The sequence below is a fragment of the Rhinopithecus bieti genome, unplaced genomic scaffold (genome assembly GCF_001698545.2).
Source record: "Rhinopithecus bieti isolate Rb0 unplaced genomic scaffold, ASM169854v2 scaffold_13271, whole genome shotgun sequence".
In the NCBI taxonomy this organism is placed as follows: domain Eukaryota; kingdom Metazoa; phylum Chordata; class Mammalia; order Primates; family Cercopithecidae; genus Rhinopithecus; species Rhinopithecus bieti.
In genome coordinates, this window is record NW_016807521.1 from 150,902 (window position 1) to 178,765 (window position 27,864).

At 51.5% G+C, this 27,864-nt stretch overlaps 2 protein-coding genes across 4 annotated transcripts in view; one reads left to right on the forward strand and one right to left on the reverse strand.

Moving 5' to 3' along the window:
* The window catches only part of SLC22A9 (solute carrier family 22 member 9), a 161,329-nt gene that overhangs the window by 65,296 nt on the left and 68,169 nt on the right, over positions 1-27,864 (forward strand). For both annotated transcript variants that reach the window (XM_017882646.1, XM_017882645.1), the window contains exon 3: positions 14,162-14,288. In XM_017882646.1, coding sequence (XP_017738135.1) covers positions 14,287-14,288 — 2 coding nt within the window. In that variant the 5' untranslated portion in view covers positions 14,162-14,286. The remainder of the gene's footprint in view (positions 1-14,161; positions 14,289-27,864) is intronic.
* Positions 1,590-24,960, reverse strand: SLC22A8 (solute carrier family 22 member 8). 2 transcript variants are annotated; one of them, XM_017882642.1, is made up of 11 exons: positions 24,829-24,960; positions 23,727-24,063; positions 9,551-9,654; positions 8,528-8,682; positions 7,759-7,927; positions 4,845-4,968; positions 4,516-4,631; positions 3,357-3,571; positions 2,554-2,662; positions 2,208-2,411; positions 1,590-2,120 (listed from the first exon to the last, which is right to left on the reverse strand). In XM_017882642.1, the coding sequence occupies exons 2-11, from the start codon at positions 24,057-24,059 to the stop codon at positions 2,021-2,023; spliced, it is 1,629 nt and encodes a 542-aa protein (XP_017738131.1). In that variant the 5' UTR covers positions 24,060-24,063; positions 24,829-24,960; the 3' UTR covers positions 1,590-2,020. The 2 variants fall into 2 exon arrangements, with proteins under 2 accessions (XP_017738131.1, XP_017738132.1); XM_017882643.1 differs by having other exon boundaries at positions 1,592-2,120; positions 23,727-24,084.

Consider the following 27,864-nt stretch of genomic DNA (forward strand, 5'->3'; position numbering starts at 1 on the left):
GATCTCAGCTCACTGCAAGCTCCGCCTCCCGGGTTTACGCCATTCTCCTGCCTCAGCCTCCCGAGTAGCTGGGACTACAGGCGTCCGCCACCTCGCCCGGCTAGTTTTTTTGTATTTTTTAGTAGAGACGGGGTTTCACCATGTTAGCCAGGATGGTCTCGATCTCCTGACCTCGTGATCCGCCCGTCTCGGCCTCCCAAAGTGCTGGGATTACAGGCTTGAGCCACCGCGCCCGGCCCCACCAGCTCTTTTTATCTGGGCCCATGTGGTCTCTTGTTCTCTTTTTCTCTGTGCATCTGCCTTATTCTCTTGCTGCAACTGGCCTTCTCTGCTCTATTTGCATCTGGGCCAGCCTAGCCTCATGCTAGCTTGTCTTCCCAGGGCAAGGACAAAGAGATGGAAAAGAACCTCTAAGATCTCAAATCCTAGCCTAGGAAAGAGTATGTGATAAATGAGATTTGGATCTGGAGTGCCCTTGTGATCAATGAGATTTGGATCTGGAGTGGCCTCTGGTCTAGTTGGTCACTACCAGAGATGGTGGGTCATGGAACTGTTCAGTTGGCAGATTCTGGGGATGCAGATCCTTAGAGAAGGGGTCAGGGCAGGATAGGCAAAGTGAACACTGCAGCATTTACAGGATACCCCAGAGGGGCCTGAGAAGGAGTAGCCAGTGTGTGGGAGGGAGCTGCAAACACGTGGCCTCTCAGAAACCAAGGAAGAAGAGAGTGACCAGTAGGACCAAATCTGCCAAAAGGCCAGTAAGAGGAGGGCTGAAGAGTGACTTATGGATTCAGCACAGGGAGGTGATGAGCGTCCTTGGTGAAAGCAGTTCCAAGGGGAGAAGGGGTCGGGGCCGGAGTGCAGTGGGGGAGATGTATGAGGCTAGAAGGTGGATACAGGGAGGCAGACAATTCCTTTATGAAGTCTGGCTTCGAAGGGGAGAAAGGGCCAGTGTGGCCCTTGGAAGGAGATACAGCAGCCTGGCGTGTGTTTGTTTTGATTTTTGTTAAGTTGGGAGAAGCCTAAGCTTGTTTAACTGGTGATGGGCAGCAGCCAGGATAGAGGGAATGGTCAGAGACCCCAGAAGGAAAGGGATGGCTGCCGGTGGGAGAGGCTGGATGTGGAGGGACTGGCCATTCTCCTGTGGCTGGAGGGAACCGGGAACATGGCAGCAGACATTGACAGCAGTCAGCTACCGTTGCAGTTTTCTCAGTTAACAGGAGAAAAACTCTCTGTTGGGCATGGGGCTGAGACATAGGTCAGAGATTTGGGGTGATCAGGGGAAGGGAATCAGGATTGGAGGGGCTCTGGCTTCTGTCTGCAGCCACTCTGAGCGTGGTCAGTTATCTGCTCACATGCATCCTGAGACATGTAGACACACACATGTATTTTCATGCACAGGTGTGGTGTACACACCTCAGAGCACTCACACATGCTTGCTCATGTTCACATCAGTCCAGCTTGTATGTACCTGTGGTGCCTGTACACAGGCCTGTCGTACATGAAAGCGTGGATGGACAGATGCGCATGCTCACGTGTCCACACAGTGGCCAGCTCCCATCCCCACCCCCACTCCTGAACATCATGGCTTGAGTTCTTATTGCTGTTTATTGAAACCTCCCATCAAAGAAAAGTGTGGGAGTCAAGAAGGGGAGGACTTCTTATCTTGTTAAGACTCAGTCTTGTTAGGACTGAGCCAGGGGACATCAGGGGACCTCAGGGGAAGAGAACCAGGACAGTGGAGGAAGGTGGCCAGTGGGGAAGGGCTGGACAGAAGAATGGCAGGGCCTGGGTTGCAGGGAGAACGAGGGCAGGGATGGGTATGGAAAGGTCTATGGCTGAACCTTCGAACTGGCCAGGGCTGGGCAGGAGGCTCTGGTGGTGGTGATGGAGACACCTTCACCAAGCTCTCAGAAGGCTTCATCCTAGGAGGGTGGACCTATCTGGGGCCTCCCTGTACCCCTAAGGTGCCTGGCTAGGATCAGTCTCTGGAGGGCAGGGAAAGGGGGTTCCGTTGTCCTCAGCTGGAGCCCAGGTCTGGTCCGTAAGGCTGCAGAGGGATCCTCTGGGAGGCCTTTTCCACCTCTGGCTCCTGCTTTGGCTTCTTTGCCCGCAGGGACCTAGGGACAGAGAGCTCAGGAAAAGCCCTGGGCCCAGACCTGCTTCCCCAGGGAGGAGCATTGATGGGGCCAGAGGCAGTGACTGACCAGTTTTCCAGGTCTTCGATAGTCTCTGGCAAGGGCTGATTCAGGGTCTCAGGCAGGAAGAGGGCAGCACTGCCCCCGAGGAGGGCGGTGATCCCGTAGATGATATTGGGGATGAAGGGCTGTACCTCACCCGTGATTTTCACCAGCGGGGACAACATGCTTCCCACACGGGTCCACAGGTTACTTACGCCCATACCTGTTTGCCTGCGAGGGTTCAGAGTAGGGATTGGCAGCCTGTGTGTGGGGTTCATAAAGGATGGCTCCCCTGGGCAGAGGACAGGAAAATGCCACAGTCTCACCTGACTTGTGTCCTCTGGCTGGGCCTGGCCCCAGGTCCAGCACCTACCTGATGACTGTGGGATATAATTCACTTGTGTAGAGGAAGAGGCAGCTGAAGGAGCTGGATAGGCATCCCTTCCCAAACACAGCCAATACTGTCCTCACGGTCTGCAAGTCTGCAGAGGGAAGAAAATGTGGTGGGCCTCGGGGTTCGGGAGCACCCACGAGTTCTCACTCCTTAGCTGATCTTGTCTCCCTTTTTGCTTTGGCTTCCAGGAAGCTCAGATCCAAACTTAAAGCTGAGTAATAGTCTTTCCACTATTCCTAATGCTTTGCATGCTTGTGTCCTGCTATATTTGTGTTTTCCCCTGCCTCTGATCCTCTATTTCCATTTATATTTTGTTGTATATGTTCTTGTTCTTGTCTTAAAATACCTCAAGTTCTTTTGGAAGGATATAGGTGTATCGACCAACTAACACCCATATAAAATAAGCATAGCTTTTCCAAGGTCATGATGGAGTAGGTTGTGGGGTCTTTCTTGAGCATGAGCTCTGTCATTTTACCATCTCAGCTTATCCTCTACAGTGATATCACTCAGGACACTCCCAATACTTCAAAAATTTTCACACTATCCAGATACCACCGTACTTTGCCCAGTCCAAGTCAGATCTGGAAAGAAGCTTTGATGTCATCTAGCCCAATTGAATTATTTTCTAGATGAGAGACCCTGAGCGCCAGAGAGTGCAGTGACCTGCTCACCGTGTTATTCAAGGTAACACAGTGACTTAGCAGCAGAGCTAGCAGTGAAGTCCCTGGTGCCCAACCTGGCAGCCTCTTCCAGAGGGTTCTGGGGTAGCCCCAGTCTCTCACCCAAGGGCACAAAGGTGAGAGCCAAGATGGCCCCTCCTGCCAGGAGTAGGGCAGCGGCCTGAGTGGTATGCCGGCCCAGATAGCTTAAGGAGAGGATGGTGATGAACTTGGCTGGGATATCGACCCCACCAAAGATGATCTGGAGGATGTAGAGGTTGACTCCAAATTCTTCCACACCCATAGCCAAACTATAGTAGGCAAAACCGGTAGCAAACCTGAGAGGCAGAGAAGGATTGGTTAGCACCTACAGCCAGGCAGAGGCCACTCCCCATGCTGGTCATTGGGTCACCAGGATGATGAATAGCTTCACTTCTTGTGCCAACTGCGTCTGATGATGGGGGCTATTTGAGTGTCCTTTTGAGGTCTCTGAGATTGTGTCTGGGCTCAGGGAGAAAGTGCTGTGATTGATTGGTCATGTCTGATGTGGACATGGTCCAGGGTGTGGTGGCAAAGGTGCTGATAACTGACTCTAGAGAAGATCAGGACTGAAGGGAATCTCGGAGACCAAAGGAGGCGGTAAATGATCTCTCCTGGTTGGGTAGCAGTTTAACATCCAGACTGGGGAGGTGAGCATAGAGCTGTATGCCTGGGTCACATGTTTTCCTTCCTCTCTCTGAACTGTGGGATCCCTTTGAAGGGTTCCTGGACAAATTGAATCCTATTCACAAAGAAATGGCCAGGATGGGAAGCAGAAGCCAGGTCACAGAAAGGGCTTTCAGGGAGCTGGAGAAAGTCAGACAGAGGAGAAAACTTGAGAGAAATATAATTTTTGTCTTCAAGTCTGAAACCCATTGGTCTAGCCTTGCTCTGTGGGGTTCCAGAGGACAGAGCTGACCCAGAGCGGTGCAGTGACAGAGAGGGAGAGCATGGGGACACTGAGCAGCAGGGATGTGAGCTGGGGAAGGTGTCTGGAGCATTTGTCCTGGGGGTGAGGAGTGGGGCATTGTGACCCCAGAGGGAAGCAGACCCTGATGGCTGGACCTGAGTGTGGGGCAGGAATGCAGCAGATTTCTGGGGTTGGGGCTGGGCTGTGGTGGCCCAGGAGAGGGGATCCCCTGACTTCTCTTTCAGATGCCGTAGGCCTTGCCCTTAGGTGAGCCTGCTGGAGGCCTTGTCTATTACCCCTGCCAGGGGCGCGGGCAGGGAGGAGGTGGGTTACCAGGCCAGGGAAAGACAGAAGGTCATGCGGCGCAGCATGGGTATCCGGAACAGGTCAGCTGCGGTGTACTTGGCCTTGGCCAAGGAGATCTCCTTCTGCAGGTTGAGTTTGAGCTCCTTGGGGCAGAGGAGGGGGAGGGGTGCCATTAATGACCAGCTGGTGGACAGGAAGTAGAGAGGGAGATGCAGGCCTGGTGCCTCTAGAGGAACTCAGGGAATCAGATGTGGTAATCAGGTGTGAGCCAGGGAAACAGAGGCAAGGGGAGGGGCCAGCCCCAGAGTGGGGCACAGGGGTTCTGCTCCCAGACTATAGTCCTTCTCAGCCCCTACCTCCAAGGTGAGCCTTTCTCCCTCTTCCTTCTTGCCATTGAAGGCGGCCACCCGCCGGAGTATCTTCAGGGCCTTCGAGGACTTTCCAGTCAGGACCAACCAGCGTATGGACTCTGGTGTCCACCTGGGGGCCAGAGACCAGTCACAGTGGCTCCTCCCACTCCAGAGCCCCTTTTGAGAGGTTGGAAGAACATCAACAGCCAGGGCCAAGGGGTAGGAAGACCAGAAACCTGAGCTATCTCACTGCAGGTTTCATGGAATTTAAACTTGGCCAAACTCTGCACCTGGGCTGCCTGCAGCCAGCACAAATTCCAGTGTTCTCTTCTTCCCCTTCCAGAAGAGCCTTTCCTCCACCCCCGACCTGGGCCACTTGTTATTGTTGGGTGTCTTCCTTAACTAGGAGCCCCAGGCTCTAGGCCAAGGCAGGTGGGGCCTGGGGAGGGGACGGCATGTTCAAGGCTGGACTGCTGGAGGGTCCTGCACATCCACCTCCCCAGCCCTCCTTGGGCTGCATTCCCAGCCTCTCTGGAGAAGACAGGGCAGGGCTGCACCCACAGGGCAGCTTGAGAGGGGGATGGAGGCTAAGGTGAGGTTAGGGACTAGGCTTTGGAACCTTCAGATTCTCCCTGCAAAGGACTAACTCAGCTGGGGGAGTTGTGGGGAGTGGGTGAGCACAACATGGGGTCTTGGGATTGATAAATGGGCAGTCACCCCCACTCTCCCTTGCCCCCAGGCTATGCTTTTGAGGTTGGCTCATTCTGAGCAGTCCCTGAGGGTCACTAGGATAAGAGGAAAGGAAGAGGCTGAGATGTGGGGAGAAAGGAGTGGTGTTTGGAGAAGTCTGGTCCAAGGCGGGGTCAGCTTTAGCTGTAGCCCCTGTGGGTGACCTGGATCCAGTGAGGCCCTTAGGGAGTGGACATTGGTCACCTGGCCTCAGGCCACTGCCCCAGCTGATGGTGGCAGCTTCCTGGGCCCATCACTATCCCTCCTCCTGCCCTGACGGTCTTCTGAGCCTGCTGTTACCAAGATTATCAGTGACTTCCTCCCAAAACCATGGCAAGGCCTGGACTCTATCCTCCTCTTCCCGATAATTATGGCAGGAATGGCTTATAGTTAGTGAGCCTTCCTGTGTACCAGACCCATGAAACTCTGGGTGACAGGCAACATTATCTTCATTTTACCTAGAAAAATCATTTTCTTTTTTTTTTCTTTTTTGAAACAGAGTCAGTCTCGCACTATCGCCTGGGCTGGAGTGCAATGGCGTGATCTCTGCTCACTGCAACCTCCACCTCCTGGGTTCAAGCGATTCTCCTGCCTCAGCCTCTGAGTAGCTGGAATTACAGGCACGTGTCACCACGCCTGGCTAATTTTTCGTGTTTTTAGTAGAGATGGGGTTTCACTATGTTGGCCAGGCTGGTCTGAAACTCCTGACCCCGTGATCCGCTCGCCTCAGCCTTCCAAAGTGCTGGGGTTATAGGCGTGAGCCACTGTGCCCGGCTACCTAGAAAATTCTGGAAGCTCAGAGTGCATGAGACTTGCCCCAAGTCACACAGTGAATTGGCCCAGGCTCTCAACTGTACTCCGCTAATCGCCCACCCTTATTTCGCCTCCTAACTCTGAGTGCTCTCAGCCCCAGGTTGCCCATCCCCTCTGGGAGCTGCTATTCTCATTTCCGAGCTGATGTTTCATCCCAGCTTTGGATCTTTTCATGTAACTCTGAGGAATTGCTTTACATCTCTGAGCCTCAGTTTCCTCATCTGTAAAATGGGGACAATAATGTCTCCCTCACTCAGAGAAGCCATGAGAATCACAGACAATGTAGTTTGATGCCCAAAATGGGCCTTGCATGTAGCAGATACTCAATAAAAGGTCACTCCAAGACTTCACTTCTTTTCCTGAGCTCCTGTGGGATTTCCTGCTCTTTGGCTCTACTTTTTTTTTTTTTTTTTTTTTTGTGATTTGAGACGAAGTTTCGCTTTTGTTGCCCAGGCTGGAGTGCAGTGGTATGACCTTGGCTCCCTGCAACCTTCACCTCTTAGGTTCAAGCGATTCTCCTGCCTCAGCCTCCTGAGTAGCTGGGATTACAGGCATGCGCCACTGTGCCCGGGTAACGTTTGTATTTTTAGTGGAGATGGGGTTTCACCATGTTGGCCAGGCTGGTCTCAAACTCCTGACCTCAAGTGATCCCCCTGCCTCGGCCTCCCAAAGTGCTAGGATTACAGGCATGAGCCACTGCGCCCGGCCAGCTCTGACTACTTTCTGAAGACCCATTTCCTGTCTTTCAGTGTGGCCTCAGGTTCAACATGTTGGTAATGAGCTTTCGGCCCACTCTGGGTCTCTGACCCAGGCACCTCCATTTTCCCAGGTTCCCAGGCTCAGGCTCCTCTTTGAACTTTCCTTTGTACTTCAACTCTAGCAGTCCCGAATTCTCCAGATTTTTCCCTCAAGGTATATCCCAGATTAGTCTCCCAGAATCCCCCTCCCTGCACCGTCCCCTCCCATCAGTCTGTTATCCCCACTCAGTTGGGTCTGTCCTTCTGGGCTATTATGTCACAGATGGAAACTTGGTCAGGCCTGTAGCACCACAGACTCTTTCTGTGGCTTTCTACCTCCCTCCACATGAGGTCCAGCCTCCCCCAGCTTTCTGTGCACTCCCAACCGGTCCCCATCCCATCCACCTCCACTTACCCTCTTCTTCAGTTGCAGGCAGGCCCTGCTTCCCCACATGCCCCCATCCCTGCTCTCTCCTGCAGCATGCATTTGTTTATGTAATTCCTCTTTCCTGGAGTGCCCATCCCTGACTCTGGGACAGGGTGCCCGGGGACACAGAGTTGGCCAGCCTGGGCAGGTATGGGCTCCCCTTTTTGGCCCTGGGGCGCCTAAGGAAACAGATGAAGAGGAGAGGGCCACATACCAGGATGATAGGAAGAAGATGAAGAAGGGAATGGACACAGTTAACTGCAGCCAACGCCACTGGGGGATGGCGTAGGCCAGGCCGGGCAGAATGAACTGGCCAACGGTGTAGCAGTACCCGAGTGCTGTCGACATGATGGCCCGCATCCGGGTAGGCACCCATTCCACATCTGTGGGAGGAGTCCAAGGACCAGATTAGCATTCTGCTAGGTCCCAGGCACCTCCCCGTGAAGGGGCACCAGCTTCTGCATCCCCACGGCTACTGATAACCTCCCCATGGACGCTATTGATATCGCCCTCCACTGGGGCTTCCTGCTGTTCTGATGCTAACCCTAAGTTCATCATCCCCATTTTACAGATGCCGCAGCTGAGGCTCAAGGGGGTAGGACTCAAACCTAGGTGTGTCTGTTTCCAAACTCATGCTCTTAACTACTGCTTCTCCAGTGGCAAGTGACTTTCCTTGTTCTGCCTCAGTTTCCTGATCTGTAAAATGGGGATAACAGTGTCGCTGATGCAGGTGTTATTGAAGGAGATTGTGTACCCAGCAGAGTATCAGGCCCAGGGTGAGTCCTCAAGACTGATAGCTGCTACTACTACGCTTGTTGTCACAGTTAATTAAGTTTAAATGAGGCCTCTGAGGTCCTGAGAGGGGGTGACACCTTGACGAAGGTCACAGGGAGCCTGTGGTTGAGCCAGACCCAGACCCCATTCTCTTTTGGCTTCTGGATGGTGCTCCCCAAAGCCCAGCTCCCTGCCCCACTGCAGCTCACTCAAGATGACGGTGCTCAGGGTAATGCCTGAGATGCCACAGCCACACAGGAAGCGGAAGACCATGTAGACGGGGAAGGTGGGGCTGAAGGCTGCACCGGAGCCGCTGGCTGCCAGCAGCAGGTAGCTGCAGGTCAGGATGGGCCTGCGGCCAAACCTGTGGCTCAAAGGAGAGGAGGGGCCGAGTTAGCCACAGTGTGCCTGCCAAGAGGAGTGACTCTGCAGGCTGTGGGGCAAAGGGCTGGACCCGACCCCCAACCTTTTCCTGTGGGACACATGAAGTTCCCTCCCCGGACAGAGCTTTCTTGGTAATTGCTATTTTTGACAAGTTTGCAATTAGAGGTTTGAGTTAATGAGTGATCTCCTCTACATCCACCTCAGCTTAGCTGACTGAGCAGGGGTCAAAGGACCACCCATCTCTAAGCAGTCCATCTTCTCTGCCTCCACTGCTCCACAGCCACTACGCTGTGTCCCAAAACCTGGAGGTTTTTACCCCTGGAAGAAAGGAAGGCTGGAGGCCAGACACGGTGGCTCATGCCTATAATCTGGGCACTTTGGGAGGCCAAGATGGGAGGATCACTTGAGGTCAGGAGTTCGAGACCAGCCTGACCAACGTGGTGAAACCTCTTCTCTACTAAAAATACAAAAATTAGCCAGGCGTGGTGGCACACGCCTGTAATCCCAGCTACTTGGGAGGCTGAGGCAGGAGAATCACTTGAATCCGGGAGGCAGAGGTTGCAATGAGCCGAGATCATGCCATTGCACTCCAGCTGGGGCAACAAGAGTGAGACTCTGTCTTAAGAAAAAAAAAAAAACAAGGAAGGCTGGAAGATTCCAGTCGTAAGGGCCTTGGGGTGGAGAGAAGGCTATGGTCCAGAAAGGTAGTGAGGTTTGCCCAAGGCCACACAGCAAGAGTCATCCCACCCTCCCCCAGCTCTTTGCCTCTTTGGGGGTGCATGGGTGGAGCAGAGTAAGGAGGGGTCTCCATGGGTCATGCCTCCATGGGCTGTGCCCCCATGTCTCACCTGTCAGACAGGTCTCCAAGCACGAGCCCTCCAATCAGTATGCCTGCCATGAAGATAGACTGGGCCATCTCCTTCAGTTTGTTGGAGTTGCACACCAAGTTCCACTGCACGAGAGAAAGGTAGGGCTAGCCTGACTCAGTGTAGACAGCCTGCTCAGCCATGCTCAGCCTGTGCCCTCATACATGTGGGCTTCCTCTCCCAGCGTCCTGACTCAGCCCCTACCTCCCAAGGACCATTTCCTTTTTCAGCCTGGCTCAGAGCTCCTTGGTTTGTCTGTGGCACTCTGGCCCCTGACCTGCATCCCTCAGGCATGTGTGGCCTCTCGTATGGGTCTCCAAGTCTACTCAGCTGCCACATCGAGGTCTGACCTCAACTTCTTCCTCCCCTCCAAGTTGCCTGCATCCCTGTTTGCCTCCTCCCTGCCGCTCACATAGCCCAGGCCAGTCCCTCTGCCTACCCCCTTGACCTTGCCTTCTCTCCTCTACAGGGACGTTCCTCTATCCTTGCCACCTCTCTTCCTCCTGCAGATCCAGTCTCTCTTTCTCTGCTCCTCCTCATCAGTATTTAGGTGTGTCCAAATCTCTCCATCTTAACACCTCTTTCCTTTCCCATTCACTTCATTTCTCTCTTCCTTTCAAAGCCAACTCCTTTGAACGAGGAGCTGCACTTGGTATCACTCCATCCTCATCTCCTTTTCATGTCTCAATTCTGCCCCCAACCCGTCTACTGAATCTGTGCCTATCAAGGTCACAGTGTACAATGCAACGTCCCGAATCCTGGCCTGGCTTGCCCTCTGGAAGATGTGGATGCTGCTGATCTCACCCTCCGTCGGGCTTCCTGCTGTTCTGCGCTCCTCTCCTTCATGGCTCCTTTCTCTCTGCCTAGCCCTTGAAGTTTCCCAGGGCTCTTCCTGAATCCTTCTCTCGCTCCACTTTCCCCAGGCGATGCCATCTGTTCCTATGGCTTCAATTCCTATTTTATGCTGAAGATTCCAAATCTCCACCTGCAGCCCAACCTCTCTTCTGACCCCTAGAGGAGCAGATTCAGTGGTCCCAGTTGAGAACTCCACCTGGATAAAGTCACAGGCACATCCCAGATTTAATGGGACTTATCACCCCACTTCTTATTAAAGTCCCAATCTCAGGGACTGGTAACATTCTCTTTTTAATTAATTAATTATGTTAATTTTTTTTTGAGACAGGGCCTCACTCTGTTGCCCAGGCTGAGTACAGTGGCATGATCATGGCTCACTGAAGCCTCAATCTCCTGGGCTAAAGCCATCCTCCTAAGTAGCTGGGACTACAGGTGTGCATGACCACACCTGGCTAATTTTGGATATTTTATATGGACAAGAGCTCACTATGTTGCCCAGGCTAGTCTCTAACTCCTGGCGTCAAGTGATCGGCCTCCCAAAGTGCTGGGATCACGGATGTGAGTCACCACGTCCGGCCTCTTTTTTTATTTTTATTTAAAAAAAAATTATATTATTTTTAATTGACAAATCATAATTATTTTACATGTATGAAAACAATGTGATGTTTTGATATGTGTATGCAATGTGAAGTGATGAAATCAAGCTAATTAACATCACTTCATTTACTTGACATTTTTTGTGGTGATACATTTGAAAGTCACCCTTTTAGTTATTGTGAAATAAACAATACATCATTATTCTTGACTGTAGCCGTCATGCTGTGCAACAGATCTCAAAACGTACTCCACCCATCTAGCTGAAACTTCGTACCCTTTGATCAGTAACTCCCCATTCCTTTGCTCCAGCCCCTTCCCCCCCGAGCTTCTGGTAACCATCATTCTACTCTCTACTTCTGTGAATTGGACTTTTTTTTTTAGATGCCATATATAAGTGAGATCATGCTGATAACCCTCTTGGTTCCTTCCTCCCTCTCCTACTCCACAATCACTTGATCTTCAAGATTCTAGCTTTTTTGTATTTCTTGAATGTGGATTCTTCTATTTCCACGACTACTGCCTTAGTGTAGCCCTCATCATCTTGCACTTAGATTAATAATAACAGCCGATATTTATTGAGGGCATTCTAGGTACTGGGCACTGTTCTAAACTCTTTCCATGTTTTAACTTTAATCTTCACAATAACCTTATTATGTAGGTGCTAATATCACCCTATTTTACAGATAAAGGAACTGAGGCCCAGATGAGGCTGCCGCAGCAACCTCTTGACAGGTCTACTGGCCTTTGGCCTCATCCCTTCCTAGCCATTCTTTCACTGATAACCTGAAGGGCTAAAACATCACTCAAATCAGGTGCCTGTCTTGCCTAAAGTGCTCACTGGCTTCTCCTTGCCCTTTGGGTAAAGATAATGACCCATTAACACAGGTTTATGAGGCCCTCCATGCTCTGGCCTCTGCCTACCTGTCTGGTCTAATCTGCTAATCCCCAACATGCACCCTTTGCTCCAGCCATCTGAATTACTTGTGCAATGAAGTGGAGAATTTAATTCAATAGAAATGCCTCACAAGAATGTTTTGGAAGCAAAACATTCCAAAAGGCGAAGAACCACACATTCCAGGGAGCTCTTTCCCACTTTCCTCAGCTGGAAGTGAGGGAGGATGATGGTGGATGGAGTCTCCAGGTCCTGCAGCTGTCTCAGAGTGGCCCAGCATGGCCAGCAAGCCCGGTGGTCCCTTTTAGTTGGGAAGGGGGTCCGCATGGTATGTGTGTTGGGAGGAGATGGGGAGGGAAAAGGTAAAGAAAGAAGCAAGGGGTGTGAGGTGGAATATGTAAGTGGGCATCTAGAGAGACCTCTGGTACTTTATGGCATGCTGTGTAAAGTCCCTTTAGGAACATCTAAAGGACAGACCTACCGTTCACCTAAATTCATTCACCCCTTCTTCCATAGTAAATAGCACATTTCGATGATGACCTCGTACTGGGTGGGGCCATGTAGTTCTTGACAATGGAATGTGAGTAGAAGAGATGTTACTTCCACGTCATCTGCTTAAGAGGGATTCCCTAGTCTGGACTTGCACGCTTTCTCCCCTCCTGTTGGTGGGAATGGTGACAACTAGAACAACTCTGGAGAATTGCTGTCAGTCTGGGTCCCTGAATGACCCTGTGGAGCAGAACCACCCACTGGCCTAAAATGCTACTCACCTTGGAACTGTTACGTGAGACAGAGAAACACTTCAATATTCTTCAAACCATGAATTATTGTTGTTATAATAACCTAGCCTATCCTGAATCATCCCGTAAGAAGTTGCAAATGGAAATTAGATTTTTATCCCAACCTCCATGATAATTAGTGCCTTAAGAAATCAATCATCTGTTTGGATCATGAGAAGGTCAATTGTCAGACCTGCTTGGAATAGTTTCAGGCTGCTGTCCTGCTCCACCGTCTGAGACCAGATATGCTGCGTCTTGGTTTCTACCATGATGCTCATGATCATGTAGGCTTTAGAATAACTGTCATGAGCTGGTTTCTACCAGAAAATGGAGCAATTTATAGAAAATATCATTCCTGGAGTAAACTTTGAGTCCTGTTTAGAACATGCCTGAATCCTTACAATGGCTTAGGAAGCCCTGGAAAATCAGCTAACATCTTTATCCCTGTCACCTCTCTGCTCTCACCTGCTACTGCCCTCTCCCTCACGTACTCCACTCTTGTTGAATTGTTTACCTTACTGCTCCATAAACATTTCAAGCATGCTTCTACTTCAGAGTCTTGACGTATATTGTTCTCTTTTTCTAGAATGTTCTCCCAGATAGCTACTTGGCTTGCACCTCCTTCAGATCTTTGCTCAAATATTATCTTCTCAGTGAGACCTCCCTATTTACAATTATAACCCCCAGTAGCCTATACCTCTCTACCCTACTTAATTTTCTCCACAGTACTTATACCGTCAGAATGCTGCAAAATTTTCCCTCTTTTTGGTTTATTGCATGTTCCTCTCCCAAGAATATCAGCCTGGTGAAGATAAGGCTTTTAGTCTGTTTTGTTTACTACTGTACTTTCATTGTCAAGAACAGCGCCCAACACATAGTAGGCACTCAATAAATACTTGTGGAATTGAATGTGTGAACATTCCACAGATAGAACAGAGGGACTGAAAGCCTTAGAAGTTAGAGATCTGCCAATGTCTACATGAGAGGTCGGTCATAGGGCCCACATTTCAAATGCTATGTGGAGAACTGCCTAATTTCACCAGAGTGAGCGCATGTCAAGATGGATAGTGTCTAGGCTGTATGTGCTGAGGATATAACCACATGCCAGTGAGCAGGAGAGAAGTATTTTTTTTCACAGTCAGATTGGAAAACCTTCTATGGAAAAATTGTCTACTGGAGGATTATCATCCTTCAATGAAGTTTTGAAGCTTGGAAGGAGGAGTGCTTTGTGGTTAAATATTTTTAAAAAATTGAACTTCAATTGCACTCTAAATTGCTCCAGAGATTTCATGGTTAATGAAGCACATCAGAACTGATGAGAAAAATGTGGCCATGGCTTCCCTAAAGATCAACACAAATCTATTTTCCCTGAAGACCAACACAAATCTTCCCTGAAGATCAGGAGAAAGCTTTGCAGATAATGCCATAATAACCTTATAAAGTAGATACTCATGTTATTTCTTTTTATAGGCAAAGAACCTGATCTCACAGGGTAAGTGACTTACCCAAGCATGGCGTGGTTCAAGACAGAGACTGAAACTCAGATCTGAGATCTGCAACTGTTATGGGCTGACTTGTGTCCCTCCAAAGAATACATGTAAGTGTTAACAATTCATGGATCAGAATATGACCTCATTTCTGAATAGAGTTGTCGTAGATGTAATTAGCTAAGTCAAATATGATGAGATTATACTGAAGTAGAGCGGGTTCTTAATTCACCATGACTCATGTTCTTATAAGAAAAGAGAGAGACACATGGGGATGTTATGATGCAGAGGGGCAGAGATTGGAGTGATACATCTACAAGCTGGAGAATGCCAAGGGTTGCCAGCAACCACCAGAAGCTGGCAGAGGCAAGGAAGGATTCTTCCTTAGAGCTTTTGGAGAGGACACACCGACACCTTGAGTTTGGACTTCTAGCCTCCAGATCTGAGACAATAAAATCTCTGTTGTTCTGAGCCACCCAATTTGTTGTGCTTTGTTATGGCAGCCCTAGGAAACTAATATACGGCATGACTCCTGAATGTTTGAAGGACCTGCTGGCTTTATAAGGGCTGATCGGAAGAGGATTGGGACTAGACAAGCATGGCAATAGGGAACCAGATGTAGAGCAAAATGGGAGAGAATTTTAAAGGCATCCTGGAATTTCTGGGAGAAAGGAAGGTATTTAGGGAGAATTTTGGCATGCTTTCTGTGCAAAGACCCTAAGAAGGCCCTGTTAAGAAAACTTATGGCAGATGTCTTGATTATTACTCAAGGTATCAAGAGTGTGACTTGTGTTTCCCTTGACTGTGTCTCCATGATAGTCTGAGCCATGCGGAGTCCTTGGATTTAATCAGGTTACACTGCAGAACCTCCAGGCTATTGCATTCCTCTTTGCTTTGGTGTTGGTTATGATCCCCTTATTCTAGTAATGTTGGCAGTCTTTTGAAACTCATGTCAATATCATCTTTTTGGAGAGCCAGGAACTTCTTTTATGGTTGTCTGGTACAAACAGGTGGTCAGTAAGTGTTTGTCAGATCGATAAATGGAGGAGAGGAGTGTCTAGCCGCCCAGGGTAGGTAAGGTGTTCCTCATTTCCCTTTCTTGTTCTTACCTCCAGTAAGGTACCTATTACATGGCATTCTAGCTGCTAATTCACTTGTTTGCTCTCCTGTATTCTGTAATCTTGCTGAGGATACAGAATGTCTCATTTGAGTTTTTTTTTTTTTTTTTTTTTTTGAGACAGAGTCTCGCTCTATCACCCAGGCTGGAGTACAGTGGTGCAATCTCAGCTCACTGCAACCTCTGCCTCCCAGGTTCAAGCGATTCTCCTGCATCAGCCTCCTGAGTAGCTGGGATTACAGGCATGCACCACTATGCCTGGCTAAGTTTTTGTATTTTTCTTTTTAGTAGAGATGAGATTTCACCGTGTTAGCTAGCATGGTTTCGACCTCCTGACCTCGTGATTCACCTGCCTAGGCCTCCCAAAGTGCTGGGACTACCAGTGTGAGCCACCGCGCCTGGCCTTGAGTTTTTATGTCTAATGGCTAGCAGAGTAGTTGCTACGTAGTATATGTTAATGTTTCCTCAGCAAATAATTAATGAGTGAACAGGGCTGGGAGAATTTTGGCCTGCTTTCTGTACAAAGCCCCTAAGGAGGCTCTGTTAAGAAAACCTATAGCAGGCCAGGTGCGGTGGCTTAAGCCTGTAATCCCAGCACTTTGGGAGGCCGAGATGGGCGGATCACGAGGTCAGCAGATCGAGACCGTCCTGGCTAACACGGTGAAACCCCGTCTCTACTAAAAAATACAAAAAACTAGCCGGGTGAGGTGGCGGGCGCCTGTAGTCCCAGCTACTCGGGAGGCTGAGGCAGGAGAATGGCGTGAACCCGGGAGGCGGAGCTTGCAGTGAGCTGAGATCCGGCCACTGCACTCCAGCCTGGGCAACAAGGCCAGACTCCGTGTCAAAAAAAAAAAAAAAGAAAAAGAAAACCTATAGCAGATGTCTTGATTATTACTCAAAGTGTTGAGTGTGACTTGTGTTTCCCTGGACTATGTCTCCATGCATAGGCTGTGCCACTTGGAGTCCTTGGATTTAATTATCCTTATTTCATTGAGGAAGCCCAGAGAGGGAAGAAAGGTAACTTGCTGGTTGAACAGAGCTAGTTACTCAACTTCCTGGTGCTTCTGTCTAGTCCTTGACATGACCGTGGCTGATCCGTCTCATCAACTTGGCAATTCCACGTAATGTTCTCACTCCCAATATTCTAGTTCAGTGTTCTTTTTTTTTTTTTTTTTTTTTTTTAAGATGGAAGCTCACTCTGTCACCCAGGCTGGAGTGCAGTGGCGCGATCTCAGCTCACTGCAACCTCTGCCTCCCGGGTTCATGCAATTCTCCTGTCTCAGCCTCCAGAGTAGCTGGAACTACAGGCACCCGCTACCATGCCTGGCTAGTTTTTGTATTTTTAGTGGAGATGAGGTTTCACCATGTTGGACCAGGCTGGTCTCAAACTCCTGACCTCAGGTCATCTACCCACCTCAGCCTCCCCAAATGCTGGGATTACAGGCATGAGCCACACTGCGCCTGGCCTAGCTCAGTGTTCTTGACCATCTTTTTCCTTTCTTGGAATGTAGCTGAGCCCCGAGGGAGCTGGGTTCTGGAAGGGAAGGGTAGGAAACTCACTGCCATGCCTTCCTGTGTGGGCTGATGCATCAGGAAGGTGGTGGGGAAGAAAGAGAAAAGCACTATGCTCAGGAGAAAGCTTTGCAATTAACGCCATAATAACCTTATAAAGTAGGTACTATTGTTATCTCTTTTTATAGACAAAGAACCTGAGGCTCAGAGGGTAAGTGGCTTGCTCAAGCACAGCTTAATTCATTTCAAGAAAGAGACTCAAACTCAGGTCTGTTGGACCCAAGATGCTGCCCTTGGCCCTGAGCACAGCTCCTCGATGCCTCCCTGCGTGCCATGTTCTGAGGCCTGGGCTGCTGAAGGAAAGGCACCATACACGGGAGCGGTTACTCTGAGCCACTGTAAGACAGCATAGCCCAGCACAGGCTGGGATTGTGGTCAAGGAGGCAGTCAAGGTCAGAGCCAGATGAGCTGCTCTGACATCGTATCCAAAGAGTGAGCAGCAAGAAGCGAGGCCAGGTGGCCCCTGCAGAGCATGAGGCAGAAAGTGGGCTGTAAAGAGTCAGGACGAGCTGTTTGTGAACAGGAGCATGATCAGCGGGATGGGGCCCTGCCGTGTGTGTGGGGAGCTGGCTCTGCCTGGAACCACATACGTGGTCCCTACCCCCTACAGCAGGAACAAGGAAATAGCCTGCCTTAGTTCAGGGGCCTTTTGGAGCTAGGTCAGATCTAGCTTAGGGGAGAATTGTTGCTGCCCATGTGCGTTCCTGGATCCCCAAAGGAACCTGTGCTGGGGCACAAGGACCAGAGAGGATGAGCCAGGTATCTTGGGGACAGTCAAAAAGACATCAGTTTCCAGCTCTGCCACTTAGGAGCTATGTGTTCTGGGGCCAATTACTTAACCTCTGTGTGGCTCAGCCTCTTCATCAGTACCCACAGGTACCTAGTACCTGCTTCTCAGGCTTGTGAATGACATAGGAATGAAAAGCATCCAGCACTTATACCTGGAAAACAATAGGCACTCAATTCACAATAGCTGTCTTATTATTCTTGTCACTGTTAATGTCATGAAGTCATTGTAAGGCCTGTGCTCACAAGGACAGGTAATGCAGTAGAAAGGGCATGGATTCTGTAGTCAGGACCTCTCAACACCCCCCTTCTTCTATAAAAGCTTGACCCACCAGCGTGGCTGGGAAGGCCACCATCTGGATCTGAGCCCAGTGTACTGAGCCCAGTGTATCCCTCTGTAAAATGGGCAGGGTCACGAGAGAAGGGATGCAAACGCCAGCCCAGGGCCCTGCATATAGTGGGTGCTTACTGGTGAGTTCCTGATCCTGGAGAGCTCATAGGAAGGTCCCAGCTCCTCCTGTGCACATAATCAGGGGCTTTCTAGGTCAGGGCTGTCAATAGGGATCAGGCTGGCTTGAAAAGTGGTTTGGGTGGGGGCTCTCAGGCCTTTTCCCAGGAGTCAGATTGGAGGCGAGGAAAGAGATGGGGGAGGACGAGCCCCCGGCAGGGCTGAGGGTGGGCAAATGGGGGTGTGAAGTGGAAGTGCTGCTGGAGATGAGAGATGGGCAACTGAGGACTGGGGATCGGGATGAAGGAGGGTCAGAGGTGGCTGACCAGAGACTCGGCAGGGGACCCTCCCCGGGTAGAAGTCTGCTCCCCGGAGGCCTCACTAGGCAGCCTCTCTGCTTCTCCAGCAGCCGACCTGGGGACTCCTTGGAGCACTCTTCCACCCTGGAGAGGGTGGGAGATGGGCTTTTTGCAGCCCTGGAGACAAGACAGGGAGGTTCAAGGCCCAGAGAGGAAGCCCAGGGCCCTTAGAGAAATGAGTCTTGCTCATCCATGGCCCGGCCGAGGCCCTGAGGCCCACAAGCTGAGGTTCAGTGGTGTGGACTATGGGGTACGTGCCTCTCCAGGGAGCCCAGCGTCCAGAACTCGTGTTCCCATGCTTTCCAGACTTAAAGGCCTTTGTTTCCTCTTAATGTCCTAATAAAGCTCATTCTGAAAAATCTTGACCTTCTCTGCTGCACCAAGAGAAAGGAATTTGTAGTCACCCCTGCCAGGAAAGCTTAGGGGATCAGAAGGGGGAGGGAGACTGCCTCCACTCCTGTCCAGACCCAGTGCTGGGCTTGCGCACTCCACCAGCTCAGTCCTCCAGGCCTCTTGCCCACTCCAAGAGGGAGGATCCTTAAAATCCCCATTCTACAGATGAGGGGACTGAAGCTGGAGTGGCGAGGTCACTTGCCAGGTTGCTGACTGTAGGGGAGGAGCTGGATCTGAGCAGAAGAGGAGGGCCAGGCTGAGGAGGGAGGCAAAGTCAGGGCTTGGGTGAGCCAGAAACAATGGCGAGAGCTGGCTACCCTTTTTTACTGGGGGATCCCCCTTCTCTTCTGATGGGAACAAACCCTCTAGCTCTCAGACATCCCTATTAACAACAACAGCAAAAAAGCATGGCACCAGCAAGGAGTGCAGCTAACATGAAAATGGAATGCTGTGTGCCAGGCCCTGGGCTCAGTGCCGTGCTTGCGTCATCCCCATTAACCCTCACACTTGCTTTCTTAGCCCTTTTTACGGATGAGGAATCTGAGACTTCTAGGGATCATGATATTCCTGATCATTGGCAGAGGCAGGTTGTGAGCTCTGCTGCGCGATCCCTCACTGTTTGCGGGATGACTCCTTGCTTCTACTAACGGGTGTCACCTGGACTGACCTTGCTCTTCGCCAAATACCCTGCCTTCCTCATTACCACCCTCTTCACCTGGAGCCAACGTATTGGTTCCCTGCCTCTGTGTCAGAGACCTACTTCTAGGTAAGGTCCAGCCACTGCTCTGTCTCTAGCCAAGGGGCGCCAGAACCTGACCCAAGCACATGGAGCTGGACTTGTTATGGCTGAACCAGAAACAGAAAGATGAAAGGGTCTGCCCTTGCTGTGCCGGTACCAGTGTGGCTGGCTGGGTTTAGCCACTGACGCATTCATGGCTGGGCAGGGGTGCTTCCTAAGGGCTCTCACAGCTGAGAGTCCCAGGGATCCAGCGCCTGATGAATGCCTGGGCCAGACCTGACCCAGAGAAGGGTGCAGTGCCCTGAGGCCTGGCGACCTCTGGTGTCCTGTTGGGATGGCGGTTCACAACTGTCTCAGCTGCTGACATGGTGACTGGGAACTGGCTCAAGCGTGAACTGATGCTTGACTGGGTTCAAGGCCTGCAACCTCTCTCTCCGTCTGGCCTTCCTAGAGGCTGCTCGAGGGGTTTTCTGGAAAGGAAGCCACTTCCCCGCAGTGAGCAGGGTCTGCATCCCTCCCGTCTGTCTCTCCCACCAGGCTCTGAGGGGCAAGTCCTTCATTCAATGTTGATTGAGCGCTTGCCATGCATCTAGTCCCGTGATGACAGAGATGGGTGAGAGAGACATGGTCCCTGCCCTGGAGATGCTACCAGAGGCAGGGAAGGACAATCTGTGATGCCCTGGGCAGCGGGGTGCACAGTCAGCCTTATGGATTGTGGGTTGGGGGTTGTGCATTCCTGAGGACCGTAGGCTCTGGAGCCTGACTCCTGACTTTGACTCCTCATTCCATCCTGTATGAAACGTGAGGCCTTTGGCCGGTGACCTGTCCCTCAGTTTCCTCATCTGTGAAATGGGATAATAAAGGTACTAACCTTAGAGGGTTATTGTGAAGATGAAATGAATTTATGTGGCCGAAGTGCTTAGAACCATGTGGCACAGTGTGAGCATGCAGTAAATGTTATTGATGATGGTGATGTAATTGTTCCCTGTGAGATTTTTGTTTCTTTGGCTAGGTTCTGTGCTTTTGGAGGACCTGGGTAGTTTTACTCCTCTTTGTCTTCCCAGGTCGCAGGTGCATGGCAAGTACATTTGGAAACTTACTTATGGCTATTGAGGCATCTTTGACTCCCTCCCTGTCCCTCACTCCCTACATCATTCAGTTGCATTCAGTTACCAGCTCCCAGAGATTCCAACTTCCTGACCTTCCTGGTGTCTATTCTGACTGTCCCTTCTATCTGTCGTCTCTGTCCTGGATCCCTGTGCAGCTTGCTAATGGGTCTCCCCGCTGCTGGACTAAAAGACTCCACAAACTACTCTGAGGGGCAGTCAGAGTGACAAGCCTTCGCAGGTGACCTGTGGTGCCACTCTCCTGCTTAACACCACCACAGTCACTGGCTCCCCATTGCCCTTACGACAGAGGCTGCACTTTCACCTCTGTATCATCCAAGATGGGCCCTCTTGCTGCCCTCTCCAGCTCCATGTCTGGGGACCCCCACATCCTACTGCTCACTCCTCCAGCCTTCCCCTGGCCCTTGCAATCTTGACTTTTTGAGGCGGGGTTGTCTTGCTCTGTACCCAAGCTGGAGTGCAGTGGTGCGATCTTGGCTCACTGCAACCTCTGCCTCCTATGTTCAAGCAATTCTCCTGTCTCAGCCACCTGAGTAGCTGGGACTACAGGTGGGCACGACCACACCTGGCTAATTTTTATGTTTTTAGTAGAGACAGGGTTTCACTATATTGGCCAGGCTGGTCTCAAACTCCTGACCTCAGGTCATCTGCCTGCCTTGGCCTCCCAAAGTAGCTGGGATTACAGGTGTGAGCCACTGCACCCGGCCTTTCTTCTTGCTTCTGTGCCTTTGTATTTGACCCTCCTTCCCTGCCACTCTTTTTTTGCCTAGGGTTCACTGCTTACTAACTCTCACCTCCCAAACTGCTGGGATTACAGGCATGAGCTACTGTGCTGGGTCTTTCTTCTTGCCTCTGTGCCTTTGCATTTAACCCTTCTCCCCCGCCACCCTTCCTTTTGCCTGGGGTGCGCTGCTCACTAACTCCCACCTCTCCATGAACAGTGTGGGCATTACTGACTCCAGCCTGACTTTGATCCTCACTCCAGGCTGATTAGATAACCCTCTCCTGGGCCTCAGAGCATTCTGAGTGTACAAAGCACATATTCATTCATTCATTCCACAGAACACCTCCCCTGTACCAGGCACTATTCTAGCTGCTGCAGATAGAGTAGTAAACAAAGCGGCAGAAAATCCCTGCCTTGGGAAACGTGTGTATTCCACCAAACTGCCCAGGATCCTTGAGTGTGGGTCTGCGTCTCACTAGCGGTGTGCTCCTGGAGGGCAGGCAGGGCTAGCGGCTCTTTGACTTTGTGTCCTTAGTATTATGCCTTGGGTGTCCGTAAATGGATACTTGATGGGTTTCAGGCATTATGCTTGGTACTGGGGGGAAAAAGTGGCAAACATGACAGGGAGGAGATATAATCTAGGGATATGAGAGTAGCAAATGTCGTGGTGTGGAGTGCAGGTGTGTGTGTTTGGTCCTGAATCTGCAACTTACTAGCTATGTGACCTTGAGCAAGCTACTTAACCTCTCTGTGCTTCAGTTTCCCCATCTGAGAGAGAGAATGACAATACAAACTATCTTATAGTGTTGTCAGGAAGGTTAAAAGTATTAATATCTGTGAAGCTCTTAGAACAATGCCTGGCACATAGTAAGCACTTTATATAAAAATATTTGTTAAACAAATGAATAGCAATCACACAGACTCTGAACATAGCCTTAAATTCAAATCCTGCCTCTGCCAGGTTCTAGCCATGTGTAACATAGGAAGGTCATGGAATCAAGCTGAGCCTCAGTTTCCTGATCTGCGAACTGGAGATAATACTTCTCTTAAAGAGATTACATCTCCTGGGCCTCCAGGAGCCCACAGACATATAGTGCTTGGCACCAGGGCTTTGCAACACATCTCTTCTCATGAGGAAAAACAGGATCCTGCCCTTGAGGGGTTCATGGTTCCCGAGGGAGGATGAAAACACTGGTCTCTGCTCACCGCTCAGACGCCACCTCCTCCATGAAGCCTCCCTTGAATCCAACGGTTTCTCCCTCTTTTGGACTCCCATAAACATTTGTCTCCCTGTACCTCTCATGGGCTTTAGCTCTAAATTCCAGTTCTGAAACTGACCAGCCATGTAGCACTGGACAATCATTTCCCTTCTCTGGGTCTTAGGTTTTTCATTTTTAAAAATTCTGTAAGGGGAGATGGAGTTCACCTTCAACGGAGCATCATGTTGGAATCAAGCAAGACAGTGTCTACAAAGCACCCCATGTGCCTGGCAGTTAGTGATGTCCAATACATGCCAATTCCCAATTTCTCATCTGCATCCTAGCGTAGGCTCCTGACTGGCCTGTCAGTTCCCTGAAGAGTCCGATTTAACTCTGGATTTCCCTGAGGTGGCAGGTGAGAGAGTCAATGAATCAGTGAAGGACTGCGGGGATGAGAGGTGAACCCACGAGTGCCTGTGTGTGGGGATGAGACATTTTCTGGGTCTTCTGTGGAGCGTTTCAAGCCTGTGCGGTCCCTCCTCCACAGCCCTCCCACCTTGGGGCCTTTGCACAAGATGGAATTTTCCTCCTTTCCCTCACTGCCTGTTTGGCCCTTGGCTGATGTTTCTATCTCAGTTCCAGGGGGCCTTTGTGTAGGGAGGATTCCTTCAGTGCCCATTCCCCACGCCCTCACTCTCACATCTACCCCAGGGGTAGGTCATAGTGCAAAGTCACTTTGAAGTTGCAATTTTACACTTCTTTGTGTGGTATTTTCCTTAAGGGGTGCTATCCCCACCAGGCTGCATACCCCCTGGGAGCAGGCATGGTGCATTTCTGTATTCCCAGAGCTGAGCTCTGTGCCTGTCACAGAACAGGCCCTCGGTAGCAGTTTGTTGAAGCACTGCATGGACTCCGAGTGGGAAGAAGCCAAGGCTCTTGGCACTTCTGCACTCAGGTCCTTCCTCTTTGCCTGCCCAGTGGCCTGTCCTCAGTTCCTGGGAACACCAGACCCTAGCCTCGTCTGCTGCCCGCCAGGGTATGGGGTACGTGGGTAAGTGGAGGGAGAGGGTTTGCCCAGGCGTACCTCTGTCACAATGGAGTCCTTGGTGCTGTTGTAGACCCAGCCATCCAGGCATGGCTCCGTGGACCTCTGGGTGTCATTGGGCAGGCTGGCATTGGATGGATGTACAAAACGGAGGCATCTCTCAGGCTTCCCATTTGGGCCCATGGGGATCACCCAAGGCCCTGCGGAGGCATTAGGGGGCGGGCGGCAGTGGTGGACAGGGGTGGCGGCTGTGAAGATCTGCAGCAGGTTGTGGTTGGCCATGTTGAGGATCGGGAGGCCCAGTATGGCTACATGCAGGAACTGGAAACGGCCCATGCTTCCCACACGGTCCAGGATCTCCGAGAAGGTCATGGCACTGGGGCAAGATGAGCCAGAGCTGTGGGCAGGGCACAGGCCAGGGAGAGGTATACGTGTGCCTGGTGGTGCGTGGGCCTATGGAACCATATGTGAGAGGGTGAACCAGGTGGCTATGCGAGCACAGGTGTGTGGAGCGGTGCGTGTGTGACTGTGTAAGGATGTGGAAGCTCAGGCGTGTGGAGCCGCAGGTTCTTGTGCGGATGCCTGAGGAAGAGCCCACCTGCATGGAGGGCTATGGGATCAAAGGTGTAAGTGTGTGTCCAGGTGTGTGGACACAAAGGTATCTATAGGTATGTGCTCATTTAGGCTGGAGCATAAGGACACAGCTGTGTGAACTCGGGTGTGTGCTGTGTGTGTGTGCACCTGCGAGTACGAGCGTGTGTGTGCTCAGCTAGGCTGGTCGCACATGCTGCATGCACGGAGCAGTGCAGGACACATAGCAGGGACCAAGGGGCCCGGCCTTGGATGTTGGCTACAAAGGACGGATTGTGAGGTGGGTGGCAGATGTCCCCAGTTGCTCCAGGCAGATACACAGGGTTAGCAGAGTACAGGTTGCCTGGTGGGAAAGGCCTCCCCAAGCCCAGAGCCTCCTGGCTTCTGGCAGTTCCCTGGGGCTGGGCCCACCATGCTGGGGTATCTGTAAGAGCCCGAAGTGGGTCTCAGAGGGCACTAGTGGCTTGGCCAGTCGCAATGAGAGCCTGGCCGCGGGAGATTCCCGAGGATTCCTGGGTGCCTGGGCTGGGGGCCCTCCGTCCCTCCTCACCTGGTGGCTGGGTCTGGGTCCGACGGGGCTGGTGATCAGTGTAGTTGAGGTCCCTGCTCTGTCCTAGGGGCCGGCTGCTGCTGTAGTTGGGCAGCTCAGCTCTAACAAGCTGTGTTTGTGCCTCCCCCAGGGGGGCTTATATAAGGCATAAGCTGTTTCCCGGGCTAATGTTTGACTTTCTTTTGCGGATTAACATCACTGGCAGGGAGAGTGCTGTGGACCCACCAAGCCCAGCACTTCTCAAAGGGCTGCCTCAGCGAAGGCCAGTGGGGGTGGGGCAGCGTGGCTGAGCCTAGCAGGGCTGCTGGATGGACACCATGGGCCCAAATGGGAAGCCTGAGAGATGCCTCCGTTTTGTCCATCCACCCAGTGCGAGCAGCCCAGGCAGGCTCACCGAGGGGAGAGTCTGGGAAGGAATCTGGCCTGACTGCTGAGGGTTCAAGGTCCTTCTCAACTGATGTTCAGAGGACTTGGAGCTGAGGACAACCAATGGGAAGCACACTGGTGCCCGTGAGCAGGCAGCATTCTCCTCCGTGCTGCCTCCCCTGCCTGGCACCTCCTGAGTAGGGGAAGGGGATTTGCCTCTCAGGACGTGTTAGGGCATACCCAGACAGAAAATGTCACTTTCATCTATCCCCCAGGATGCAGGGCTGCCATCTCCTGGGCCCCTGGGGCAGCAGCCAGGACCTCCCTGTCTGTGTCTCTGACACAGGTGAACGGTCCCCTTCCATCCCACCCTCAATGGACAGGCCTCTCTCCTGATCAGCCGCTTCCCCCTGGGGACCAAGTGCAGTCCTTACTGTTTTATTTTCACTCTGAATATTAGTTTAATTATATAATAATGTGTGTTTCTTGCATAAAATGTGGGAAATACAGACAAGCCAAAGAAAACAAAACAAAACAAAGCAAAATGTCCAGTCTCACCTGAGAGCCTATCTGTTCTTCTGGTCTTTTCCTCAGCAGAGACTTCGGTCTAAGACCCCGACTTCTAGCCACCAACCTTAGGCTCGTTTAACCCTCAGGGCAGCCCTGTGACTAGTCTAGCATTAATAATTAGGGAACTGAGGCAAAGAGAGATTAAGTGACCTCCTCACCATCCCCCAGCCAGGAAGCACAGGGCAGGGCAGGGTGGCCCTAAGCCCATTCCCTCCCTTAGAACCAACATTTTCTATGAAGCCTATGGGGGCACTGTACTATTAACATATTGCCTCTCCCTTAAAAAGTCACCTAGAAGGCTGGGTGTGGTGGCTCACGCCTGTAATCCCAGCACTCTGGGAGGTCAAGGTGGGTGGGTCACAAGGTCAGGAGTTCGAGACCAGCCTGGCCAATATGGAGAAACCCCATCTCTACTAAAAATACAAAAATTAGCCGGGCGTGGTGGCATGCGCCTATAGTTCCCAGCTACTTGGGAAGCTGAGGCAGGAGAATCACTGGAACCGGGGAGGCAAAGGTTGCAGTGAGCCAAGATCGCACCACTGCACTCCAGCCTGGGTGACAAAGGGAGATTATGTCTCAAAAAAAAAAAAAGTCACCTAGGATGGTCTTCAATATCACTCCTGCTTCCTTTTACCTCTCTGTTCCTACCTCCAGAAACGCCTGGGAGCTGCCCCTTCCCACCTGCTTTGGGGGCCAGGGAGGGTCCCCCTTAGGGCTCCCCTTTACGGTTGGAGAGGGCTTTCCATTCTCCTCCCGGGCCCCCCTCTCCACCAAGGCAGCATCCAGCCCGCAGGGTCCAGACTGAGCTTCCCTCCTACCGCAGGTCAGGGTCAGCTGGTCAAGCTGGGTCCCGCCCTGCCCCTCGGCTTCCCACCTGGGCCCAGCGGTTATTGATGCTCTCAGAGAGGCCTGAGGCAGGGCGAGATCCGGAGTCATCAAAGGAAGATTAAATTATGCTCCAAGGCAGCCAAGGGGTTGTTTTAGGAAGGTTTTCGACTGTGCGGCTTGCAGTGAGCTGGGCTGCTGCCCCGAGCTCCCCCTGTTCTGGGCATTCGCCCTCTTGGAGATTTTCTGGTTCCTAATTGGCTTGGGTTATCCATCTGTTCCTGTCCTAGTGGAATGTTGTTTAAAGGAGCCTGGCGACTCCCCACTGAGGCTGCTGGAGTGAAGCCAGAGTATACACATCTAAACTGCCCAGCCAGGGGCAGCTGCATCCGGGCAGCGCCCCCCAACCCCTAATGGACGTGATTGGATTAGTGATATCAGGAATTGTGTGATGCACTTGTTATATGACCTTGGACAGATCACTTTCTCTGTGCCTCTTGTTTCTCTTCATTAGTTAAGTGGCTCTTTAAAAGAAAGCACCAGAAACCTTTTATTCAAACAATATATTGGGTTCATAATCTCAATGTATAAAGCAGACAATAGAGGTCTTCTGGCTAAAGCGGGGTCTGTGGGTGTCGGGGGATGCTCTGGCTAAAGTGGGAGAGAAGGTGACTAGAAGAGCCCTCTGCCCTCAAACCCCAATCTCTCTCTCCCTTCACAGGTTGATTCTAAAGTTTCCTTTATGGGAGTGAGGCAGTTCAGGGAATGGGGATTCCGCAGGCCTGAATTTGAATCTCGACTCCACCTCTTGTTAGCTGCGTGCACTTGGCCAGGTGATGCCCGCCTAAGCCTCAGTTTCCTCACTCGTAACTGCCAAATGGGGAATAAAACCTACCTATGGGATTGTTGGGGTTTTAAATAAAAGTGTATAAAGCCTGAGCACAGTGCCAAGCACACAGTATTTAATGACAGGGTCAGCCCTGAGGGCACAGGCCTCAGGAAGGCCGGACACTCCCAGAATAGGAGGAAGAGAGACCAGAACAGGAGGAGTACTCTCCAGCCCTTGGGGCACAGGCCGAAAGCGCTTCCAGGTGCGTGGGTTTCTTGAGGGCCTCCCTGGGCCCCTGGAGGCGGCCCTGGCCCAGTCAATTCTGGTCGAGCCCATCGTGTTGCCAGGCAGCCTGGGCCTCAGCTGCCACCTCAGGTGGCACAGGGCAGGGACACAGGACGCTCCGAGGGCTGTGCTCCAGTTGCCAGGGCAAGGCTAGGAATGTC